We start from the raw sequence: 12038 nt of genomic DNA on the forward strand, positions 1-12038 counted from the left end.
AAATAGTTCTTGTGAGTAGAATAGTTTCTTTGTTGTGAAAAAATAGTTTTTTGATTAGTAATGAAGTATTATATTTTTGCTTATGTCGATATATATATTTTAGCTTATTTAGTAAAAAATATTTTGTTTCACTTATGATTTCTTTGTTTATTGTCAGACTATTTTATATTGTTAGACTATGCAAATTTTTTTTTATATCAATATTAAAATTATGGTTTCAATTTTTATTTGTGTACATAATATTTTATATTTTTATTGGATACAGTGACCTTACATTTCGTGTTAACAATATTTTCAATTACTTTTTATTTTTATGTCTGCGTAATTCTTCTCTGTTTTATATTTTTTTTTAGTTTTTTTTGTGTTGTAAATTAAGAAACCTGAACTAATATGTGCCCACAATTTTTCTAGTTTTTTAATGTTCATTCCTCAAATCTTTACGTGGACTTCTTTCTAACGTCTTCATCATCATTATTATTACCGTATAAAACTCCAAAATCTTCTTCATCTGCTTAGCCCTAACTATCTCGTAAAGCTCAGCTTGATTTGTCTTTTGTACTCATATTAGATTCTGCCGAGATCGTATATGTGCAAAAGCTCTTGCATTTTAAAGAAAAAAAGCTCTTAAATCATAAGGTCGAATCATTTTTTGTGCCTCTTCTGAGAAGATTACTCATAAAAAAAAACTCAAAAATATTTATTAAAATTTATGAATCATAGCGTGTAGACATGAAACATAATGAATGCTTGAAGAGATCTCAGGTGTCTTTCGGCCGTGGTCACTCCACCCAAACTCATAGCAGTACAATGAGTTACTGCCCTGGTCAGAACTGAAATACTGGTATCCACTGTTACCTCCAACATCAAAGAACTGATTATTGTACATCTGAAGTTTCGCTTCCATAAAACTCACATCACTAAAGGAGTTGTTGCAGTACTGACTCACATGTGTTGGCTGCTGAACCAAAGCTGGACTTTGGTTTTGTTTAGCCACTGGCTTCTTCAGACTACTGGTCTTACCAGCAGGGCGTTCCTGGGAGACGCTAGGGACCATCTCCTCTGATAAGTTCACTTTAGCTTTATTGCCACGGATCTTGCGTTCAGCTGCATCGTAAGCTCTAGCTGCGTCCTCGGCGGTGTCGAATGTTCCAAGCCATTCTCGGGAGCCTTTTCTCGGATCACGGATTGCAGCGGTCCGTTTCCCCCAAGGACGCTGCCTAATCCCCCTGTACTGATTATTCCTCTTTCTCTTAGCGGACTTCTCAGCTTGTCCACCAGACTATATGGTTTTCTTGCCAGAAGAAACTGGACCTAATGAAGTCATTTACACACAATATCAATCAATCAGATGATAACTCATAAAGCACGGTCGATACACACACAAACAAAACTGCATCATCTCTTCACCAACAACAACGTGGTAACAAAACCAACAATATCAACCCTTTCCACATATTTTCACAATAACTGACGCTGAAAAACAATATCCAGAAGATCTAACTCATTTCAAGAACTTATAAAACGATCACACATAAAAACAGAAAAGTCAAACCCTTTTACTATTTGACAAACTTTCAACATGTCTAGAAACAAACAAAGTCCAGTGATCATGTAACATAAGAAAGCTAGAAAGGTTATATCTCTCGTCTCTTTCCCCAGAAACCTTCAAAAGCAATTCAGATCTTAACTTTTGTCTATTAGCAATAACAATCCAAAGGACAAAAAAAAATACGGAGATGAACCTATAACAAATCAATCATCTTTCCTACTGAGACGAAACAAAAAGAAAATTTGAACTTTAAACATTTTACGCATAAAAACACAAACCCCCAATTCAAAAGATTTGAGATTTGAATCAATACCAGTGGGAGGGGAAGAAGCTACGGGCTTGGTTGTACCTGCGGTGAAAACAAAGGGCTTAACATCGGCGAAGACATCATCCTCCTCACAATCATCCACATCGAATTCTTCTTTGCAGTTGAACGAACGACCACAGATTTTCCCAATGTGAGATTAGAAAAGCGTATTTATACATGATCTGGCAGACGAACGACGCAAGAGGTTGATTCGTAGTGGAATGGGGATTAAAGACTATTTAAGACACAATCACCGTTACGGAATCTTAACAATCGTTGCGACGATCGAGAATAGACGAAGAATACGAAGAAAATTGTTGATTAGGTTTCGCAGAGGAAGGTGTCGATGGGCCTCATGTCGAAGAGCAGTTGAGTACCGAGTGTAGAAGCCCAAGCGAAGTCCATCTCGAGAAAACACCCCTTTAAGTGAAACAGTGCGTTTATGACGTGGCAGCGCGGGAGAGCTCCTATTTATGACGTGGCGTCTGACGTGTCAACATGAGAGAAACAACTCTTCTTTATATATATAGATAGATACTTTAATGATTGTATATTTTTTAATTATTTATCAAAATTTAATGTTTAAAGTTTCCTTGTCTTAACTCTCGATGATTATAAACAACAAGCTTAATATGATACTAGATTTTAATCATGCTCTTAAAAGTAAAATTATTTTCACAAAATATTAATTTGTATTTTTAACCCATTCGAATATTGAAAATTTTATTTTAATATTTTTGTTATAAAAATGAGATTATCTTTTTTTTAATTTTTCATCAAAATATCATGTATGTTTGATGGATATATCCACATTCACGATTATTTATAAAATATTTAGTGTCTAAAGTTCTTATATTTATACTTAATTAATTAATTATATATTAGAATATATATTTTATTTATTACTTTAAATAGTATAATAATTAAATATTAATGTATAACTAAATTCAAAATTTTAGGTTCAAAGCTAATTACTTATTTAGAAAACGTTGTATAAAGTAAGAAAATTTTGAAAATATTTTATAATATTATAAAATGTAAAATGTGTGTGTGTGTGTGTGTGTGTGTGTGTGTGTGTGTGTGTGTGTGTGTGTGTGTGTGTGTGTGTGTGTGTGTGTGTGTGTGTGTGTGTGTGTGTGTGTGTGATTAAAAATGTATTTTAATTAATTTATGAATTATTTTAATTAAAAAAAGAATTAGTTTAATTAAAATTTATTTGACTTTATGACATTTAACAAAACTCTAAAACACACTGATTTTCAATGGTATAAATCATACATTAACTAAATGTTAATTTCATAATATGATTTTATTAACTAAATGTTAATTTCATAATATGATTCTATTAACTAAATTTTAATTTCATAATATTGAATTTAAAGTAAACAAAAAAATTAAACCCATTTAGAAAATCTTTTTTCTTGAAGTAAATTTTTGCATGGTAGGATTCAAAACTAGGGGCAGATCTAGAAACATTTTTAATTGGGGGGCATACGGCTAAAAATAACAAAATAAATTTTGAACTGGAGACACTTTACTTAGGGCTGGGCATGGGGCAAGTACCCGGGATTTTTTCTATACTTGTAACCCGACTTGCCCCATTCGAGTATTAAAAAATTTGTCTTGTATTTGTACTTGCTAATACCAATTACTTGATTAATCAAGTACTCGTTCGTATAGGAGATACAGTACTTGCAAGTAACTTGTTGTACTTTTAATTGCTTATTTAAAGTAATTTTTTTTTGTATTTGAACCTTTAAATTAAAATTTCCATTTCAATGATTTAAAATTAAGTGATTGTCTTTATTTATAGTAAAACATCTTTTTGTTTTTATGTTACAACCGATGTGAGATATTATAGGGTAAATTTTTATGAAAGCAAATAGATAATTATTTGATTCCATATGTTTGATATGTTATATATAATTATTAAACTAGCTGAAATAACAATGTAAATGTTTATATAATATTGTGAAAGTCTAGTAACGAGCCAAAATGAGCCAAATAGCTAAAATAAATTCAAGACTTGTTATTTGGTTTGACTTGCAAGTAATTAAATGTTCAGCCTTGTTACTTGCCTTCATTATGATAAGTACTTGTGCGTACGGGGAAAATACAGGGCAGATAATGAGTTTAACGCAGATGACATGTATTTGTGCCCAACCCTAACTTTACATATTTCTTCACTAAACTATGAAGAATTTAACCAAATTAATTGAAAGTACTTGATAAAATTTTCAAAACAGTAGAGGGCATGTGACCCCATACCCCACAATGTCCATCTGCCCCTGTTCGAAACCATCTACTAGTAAACCATTATACAAAGATAGTCCCGTAAAATTAGTTTTAAAATAAAACTTATTTCTATTTCATAAAGATTCATTGTGGTTTTTATATATAAATGCAGTTTTTTGAAAGAAAAAAATTTCAAAAAGACATTGCCATCATATTAAAAGGATTGCAATGTTTTTTTTTTAATAGAATTTACCAACTTAAAAGCATCTCCAAAAATAAATTCTTTAACTTCAAATACAGAATTTTGTGCTCTCCAAAAGAAACTTTAAAATTTCAAATTTAGAGTTTTGAGAATTGAAACTTCAAAAAACTTCAAATTTGAAGTTTCATCTTTTTTTTTGTATTTTGGTCCTTACAATTAATCACACATCATATTTATGACTCTTAAGTTTTTCTTTGTTTGTTTTTTTGATCTTTCAATTTTTTTATCTCAAAATTGTTTCAGATATGTTTTAATAAATTCAAGATTTACTGATAAAATTAACTAAACAAAAAGTTGAATAAAATTTATATTATTTTAAAACTAGAATTAGACAACAAAAATATTACAAAAAAAAACTTAATAAAACAATGTTTTTAAAAGATACATGAAGACAAAAATTATTATACATTAATGGTCTGATAAAATTGTTCGGGAATCTCTAAAATCTTTAAAATATTGTCCAAACAATTTTTTGAAACAGAAGATGAAGCATTAAGGAAATAATTTTAAACAATAATGCGGTATTTTTTGTATTTTAATATTTAATTATGTATTTATATGGTAGTATAATATTTTATTAATTAATATTGTTGTAATGTGCTTTATATATGTTATAGTTGTTTATAAAAGTTTTATAGATCTATATTAAATATAAAAATATAAGGATTATAGAGTAAATTACAAATAATTTTGAAGTTAGTTTGAAGTTTTACTTTTGGAGAAAAACAACTTAAAACTTCAAATATAGAATTTTAAAAATTCTAAAAATAAAAAGTCTTTTCCGAGATACTCTAACCCAAAATCAATAATGTGAAAGATGATGTTGATTAACTCAGATGAAAGAGATATTACACATGTAGTTTATGTAGAGTGAGAAATCACATGTGACATTTCTAGTGAGTTAGGGACACATATTTAAAAAAATACAGCGAACTGATAAATAGATTTTGCATATAGTTTTTTTTTGTGTTTTCATTATTTTAATATATTACAATTAAACTTCTATTTATAACTGTAAATAGACAATAGTTAATAAAATCTTAGAAGTATATCTATTTATCGCTTTAAAAATAAACAGAAAAAAATTATTGTTGTATGTATATTTTTATCAATATTAGAAAATAGAGTCAACAAATACTATTTTCAGTATGTTGAATCACATCTAAAAACAAATTCACTTTTCTAGGTTACAGTTATCAGTATGATGGATAAACCAAAATGTGACTGTGATTTAAATCAAATTTTTGTAGTTTGTATTTTCAGTATACATAGTAAATACTAAAAGAGTGATAATTTTATCGATGATGAGTTGAAAACAAAATATTAAATATAGTTTTTGAGTATTTAAAATTTTAAATACTATTGACTTACTTGATAAAAAATTGAACTAATTAAGCAAACTTATCATTCTTAGATTTTTAAAAATATTTTTACCGTTATTTAAAAAAATTTCTATCATAAAACTTTTTCTCGTTCTTAATTTTATTTTACTTAAACTACCTGGATTATTATGTATAGCCGTATTATCCAAATATTATTTGAAAATCAAACATTATTAGCTACTTCAGCGTTTTATTATCCAGATTGACCCAAAAATCAAACTAAAATTGATGCAAAATTTAGAAATACTTGAATAGTTCCTAATCATATACATCTACTGCTAAAATGCCTGAAACCACAAAAAAAAAACTATCCAGATGTCTTTTAGCCAGATATTCTAAGTTGATAAAAGAAAAGCGACATATTCTACATCAACTTACTTACCTATACTATTGTTGGTTAACACTTAGTAACTGGAAAAGGAAAGAAAAAGAAAAGAGCAGAGACAACAAATACTTGAAAACTATGTAGCGTCGTATTTTACATTTACATTCTTCATAAGCGAGAGCCAAAACCAAAGTGTAAACTCTAATCAATGTCACAAGTTTATGATTTTCTATATGTTTCCTGAAGAACAGCAAAGCAACAAATACAAAGTAATTAAATGTAAATCACTCTTTAATCTCTACTTGATCTTGGGGAATGATGATAAGCTTCTTGAGAACAATGGTTGAATTCTCAAGATGAATACACTACGAAGGGTACTGCATCGTTTAAAACACCAATGCTCATTAAAAACTCAACACTCACAAGATCAAAATCATTTAAGGAAGAAAAAAACAAGTGAAGATTGACTCACATAGAAGAAACACTATTAGCATTAAGGAAACAGTGAGCTTGATGGGATGATTAAATGATAAGCGTATCGGATTTTGGAAGCAACCAAGCTGAGAAGAGCATAAAAGGTATGTTAGTCTTTCCTAATCATGAGTAAAGAAAGGTATTAGATCAAAGGTGATTGTGAGAACTCACCTGAGTATGATCAGGAAGTCTCTGCATCCACAATATGGACTTAGTTCCTTTCACTTTAGGAGTGGCTTCGATTTGTGTCACTAGTTTCTCCTCTTCTTGTTCATTATCACCAGGAACTATAATCCTCAAGGAACTGAAATCTGGTGAGCTCCATGTCCTTCTTGTCCCAGCTGTTTTCTCTGCATTTCTTGGTTTTATGCTTTCTTGAATGTCTATGACACATTCAGAGCCATTACCGTTACCTGTAACTTCAGCTATACTCGACTTGACGCTGCTCTCACTACTAAAGCTATGTGAGGCTAAAGAAGATCCAGAGAGAAACATGGCCAAGTCGTCTCGCTCTTCTTCACTGAGATTAACCCAACGGAGAGGTTCTTTTCCATTCTCACTGTAAGTTTCTTGGACAGAGGTTTCAACGCGATGAATCTGGTTTTCTATAGCGGCAACAAACTGTTTGTGCCGTGTGGTGGATGTAGAATCATCCCCACACTGTCTATGGCTCAATCTTACTGCTTTCTCAAACTCCTCTAACTGAAAATCATAGTTTCAAATTTTGCAGTTAACATATAGAAAACACAATTATCTTGAACTAAAGGGAAAAACAAAACAACACTTTCTTGAAACCTCCCCAAGATAACATCACAATAAACATGAGACTACTCAAAGAACATATCATGGAACTCCTGATTTATAATAAAATTTTGCAATAACCAGAAAAAAAATTACTCAAATATCTTGAAGAAATGAGGCAAAAAAAACAAACAAACAACACCATTCTTCAAAATTCAACACTACACACACACTAAACCAGGGAGCATGATTCAAGAAATTTGTTAACTTTAACAATGACTTAAATCTGAGGGTGCTAGTAAGACAAAGACATATAAACCAAGAACCAAAACCAAACCGGAACAGAACCAAAAAAATGAACCAATTTCACAAATAACCGAACAGTTCATATATTTTTGGGAAACAAACTGGGTACCCTAATATCTAAAATACAGTTTACATATCGAAAATAAAAATATTAATTATAATTAGTTTTAAATTTAGCAAATCTTTTTAAAATACTATTTATAAATTGAATTCCCAAGAAAAAATAAAAACAAACTATCCAAATAAATTTTATCTAAAATATTTAATATTATCCCCATAATATTTTTATCCCAGATATTTAAAATTATCCGAATTATCCGATATTTAATCCAAAAAAAAAACTGAAAACTGATTTCTTACCCGAATTATCCAAAATTATCAAAAAATGGAACCAAACCAGGACCGAATTTGAAGCGAACTTTTATCGGATATTAGCCGGTTCTAACATTGTTACCCAAACCAAATAAACGAACCAAATTTCATATATAACTGAAGTTTCCTATTTGCTAAAACAAAAAAAAAAAACTTAAAAACAAAAAAAAAATGAAACCAAAACTGAACCGAAAGCTATGCCTAGTAAAAGACCACATTCGGTTTGGCTGGACCGATAAATTCTATTTGGTTTATAAAACCTATTCTAAATTTAAATTGGGTAGAGGTTTATGAATAGGGATCTAAGTGTTTGATTCAATCAAGTTTTTCTTGTCTAATTCGCTAGTTATTCACAACAAAATTGTGCAGAGACTCCAAAATAATGCAAGAACACACACAGACACTAAACGTTATTCAAGAAAGACTTTTGTGCAGAGAGAGGTTCCCAAAACAATACCTGCCATTTAGCAGTACCCAAAGCTGCTTGAAGCTCCTTAAAGATGTCATCTTTCTTCTCTCTAATCCACAATCTATAAGCAGACTCCATTCTGAGAAAAAGCAGAAAATCCTAATTAAACTATCATAAGCTGCATAGAAGTCCATAATACGACAAGACCAATACATACATATCTGCAGACTTTTGTACTTCTTCAGCTGCAGAGAAGAAAACATCCTTTTGCCATAAATCGAAGCTGTTAACTACCATCATCGTCGTCACAAAGAAGAAGGTACGAGCAAGATAATCAAAAAGAAGTGTATCCAAACAGATTCTTCTTCTCTGAAATCTCCTCTCTTCTTCCCTCTTTCTAAAATCTTTTTAGTTTTCAATTTCTTTCTAATTTTAATTGAAACAATAAAGAGCTGTATAGTTTACGACACCCCAACTTGTGTCTAATTATAGAAACGTGGCTTGTTATTATATGTAGCTGTTAAGAACTTAATATGTTCTGTAGTGCAGAGGATTACAGCTCCGAGTTAGGAACCAAGAAAACGACAAGGATGTAAACCTGGAAGTAGGCCCCAATCATTTGCTGCCACCAGAACCCACTCCAATTTCATTCTTCTTTTTTTTCTTCTGATAATATTCTCAATTATATGCCGACAAATAAAAATGATTATAATGTATAATTATTATAGGAGTCAAATGCTGATGAGTCGAATGGCATTGAGAAATGATGGAGACATTAAGGTAGCATGCGTGAAAGCCTCCGATAACAGTTTCACATAATTAATTTTGTGGTCAAGAACATCTATGTAAAGTACTCATCTTTAAAAATCTAATATAACATTTTTTTGAATATTTGGCTGCAGCATGCATATTGTTTTTCTAGTTTGTATATTTGTAGCTAACTATATATCCTGAGTCATGACACACGTTTAAAAAATAACATAAATAAATTCGACAATATATCTCTACATGAGTGCCATGTAAAGCAGCATGCAAGCACATTTTTTTCCATTAATAACATTGCGTAGTCAAGAACATCTATCAAATTTAACTAAGTGGTCTTGGCCTAATAGTAAAAGACTTACAGCTGTAAGTACTGCCATAGGTTTGATTTTCATTGGCTACCCGAAGCACTTTAAAAGGTAAGAAAATGTGGATCTTATAGGCTTCGTGGTGATTAGTTATTGAATCTATAAAGCCTTTGATCATACCACGGTTATAAAAAAAATCTATCAAATGGTTATCAAAAAGAAAAAAAAAACATTTATCACTACAAAAAAATAAGTGGTTACAAGAAAATTCCGGCGGAGATCATTTCGTCAGAATTTACATAGAAAATATCAAACGAAAATCCAAGGAAAATGAAAGTGAAAACCTTCGTCAGTATTTTGTTGGTAACTACCGATGAATAACCAACGAAACATCCGTCAAGATATGATTTTGATAGATTCATGAGGAACATAGATTCGTTAACTAGCCATTGTAATTTTTGAAGAATCACTACATTTCATTGGGAATCCGTCAAAAGTTCCCAAGGAATTCCCGTCAAATTTTATGACCATTTTATAAATACAATTTTGAAATTTTAAAATTCTCGACGAATGTGTTAGTTTCTTCGGGAAATCAGTCAGAAATATCCGACACTTTCACTTAATACCACTCTTCCTCGTGCACAACAAAGCACAATCATGAATGGATAAACCTTCTATGGTTTCATAGACAAATTTATTTATACATGAATACGCAAATGGTATTGGCGAATTTTTGGTGTTATCTCAATGACAATCAAAAGCTATATAAACCCGTAAGTTAAAATAAAATGTACATACTCTTTTTTTTTTGAATTATACAGAGGTATCATGGCCTTACAGAAGTGGTCCAGACTAGTCACGTGTTGACACATGTCGGTCCTCTGTCTCTGGCGATGCCGAAATGTTAATTCCCTAGTGGCCGGGATTCGAACCCAAGTGACGGAACTCACAGTTGTGAACCCTTTACCAACTGAGGTAGAAAGCTCGGTTAATGTACATACTCTTCTTGTAAGAATATTAAAAATATTAAGAAAAGTAATGTTTGGAATCATTTATATAGGAATGGATTTATGTCGAGCAAGATCGTTCTGAAGATTGAGTACAGAATGCTTAATCATGGATATCTAACCTACAAGGACATGCTAGACCAGGATTGCGAGATTTAACTTCGTCACTTTGCAGTATTTCTCCTAAACATCTTTTTTATTAATTTTTTAATAATATTTATGTATTATTCGTATGTTCTGTTTTGTTTTTCAGCAAGAACTACTTGATAATATGGGTTGGCGGAAACGGTGCCTGGAGCATTCCACCACTATGCAGTGGGCAACTATGAATAAACAGATCATGCGTGGACGTAGGAGTAGTTTCAGAACAAAAAGCCGGAATTATTAACAACTATCTAGGAGGATTTGCAGGTGCATTGGGTTAAGTTGGACAAGTAAGTCCAGTTAAAAACGAACAATGGGAACTGTCGCGTCAAACATGGAGGGAAAGGTGTCTATCTCCGCAGCTTGGGTAGCACCAGTATTTATTTGAAGATCAATTCGTAAGTAATTTAGATATTTTTAAGTTAGTTTTCTTTTTTTTTCTTCGTAATCTCTACTTTTTGTAAATAGCAGAAAACATTAGTAATTCTATCAATGATCTCAATTTGTTGAAGGCAGACCTACACCAGCAAAAAGACATGTGAAATTAAAATCTATGAGGGAAAATGTCATTTCTTTCCAACCTTTTTCTGAAAATAGACTTTTTGGCTTTTAACAGTTTGTAATAATTTTTTGGCAAATAAACAACCTTGTGCTCAGGGTAAATAACTAAATATTTAGTAATAATTTTTTAATTTATTTAATTCATTTACGTCTAATTAACCTTTTCTGTTCTCAAACAATTCTAAAGAGGAAAAATTGATTAGTCGGACAAGCTCATGCATCCCGTTCTTCCTCTTCACTTGATCTATATGTATATTGATCATGAGATTATAGAGCAGTTAAAGAAAAAAGATGTTCGGATTACTATTTTGGAGTCTAAGCGGATGGAACAATAGAGACAGAATTAGATGATGATAGACAAGATGACGCAATTATTTTTTCATAAGTTTTAGCGGAACAATAGAGACAGAATTAGATGATGATGGAAAAGATAAAGCAATTATTTTTTCATAAGTTTTATTTTTTTACATTATAAAAATTTAAATGTTTTTTTAACTTTCTAAAATTTTGCTCATAATATATAAGAATTTTGATTATTCTTTTAACTTATATTTTTATTAGGAAGAATTTGTGAGATATACATAAGAGGCACTAAACTAAAGAATATGTCCATTCTACAGTATAGACTCATTGATGTGACAGGTTCTTCAAAAAATACCACTACTATCCTTCAGAGAGCGCGTGGACGTAAGGAAGGGAAAATAAATAAAAAGCGTACTATACAATATTCATTATAGTTTAACAAAACAACGGATATCCACAAGCGAAATTCGACCATACTATATGCATAATAGTATGGACAAAGCTGCAACAAAATTAAACATTCACTTGTAAGAATATATCATTTACCCAAACCATCTATCTTATTAAAACAGAAACATTCTGTTGGACCTA

The 12038-nt window shown here is 30.8% G+C and overlaps 1 protein-coding gene and 1 pseudogene across 1 annotated transcript; both read right to left on the reverse strand.

The window, feature by feature from the left end:
* Nucleotides 1-676: 676 nt before the first annotated feature.
* Nucleotides 677-2013, reverse strand: LOC108810007 (ethylene-responsive transcription factor RAP2-2-like; annotated as a pseudogene).
* A 4157-nt stretch (nucleotides 2014-6170) lies between these two features.
* Nucleotides 6171-8838, reverse strand: LOC108806634 (uncharacterized). Its single transcript, XM_018578796.2, has 5 exons — nucleotides 8580-8838; nucleotides 8411-8501; nucleotides 6706-7236; nucleotides 6533-6620; nucleotides 6171-6437 (listed from the first exon to the last, which is right to left on the reverse strand). Exons 1-5 carry the CDS (start codon nucleotides 8660-8662, stop codon nucleotides 6412-6414), a joined length of 819 nt encoding a protein of 272 aa, XP_018434298.1. The 5' UTR covers nucleotides 8663-8838; the 3' UTR covers nucleotides 6171-6411.
* Nucleotides 8839-12038: the final 3200 nt, after the last annotated feature.

This window comes from Raphanus sativus, chromosome 6 (genome assembly GCF_000801105.2).
Source record: "Raphanus sativus cultivar WK10039 chromosome 6, ASM80110v3, whole genome shotgun sequence".
In the NCBI taxonomy this organism is placed as follows: Eukaryota; Viridiplantae; Streptophyta; class Magnoliopsida; order Brassicales; family Brassicaceae; genus Raphanus; species Raphanus sativus.

What these genes read in the sequence shown, in the direction of transcription:
- LOC108806634 (XM_018578796.2), bottom strand. Translation starts at nt 8,662, where the DNA reads ATGATGGTAGTTAACAGCTTCGATTTATGGCAAAAGGATGTTTTCTTC. An exon ending in GTACAAAAGTCTGCAGATAT is followed by an intron (nt 8,502 to 8,579) that starts GTATGTATTGGT and finishes GCTTTTTCTCAG; the next exon opens with AATGGAGTCTGCTTATAGAT. An exon ending in TGGGTACTGCTAAATGGCAG is followed by an intron (nt 7,237 to 8,410) that starts GTATTGTTTTGG and finishes TATGATTTTCAG; the next exon opens with TTAGAGGAGTTTGAGAAAGC.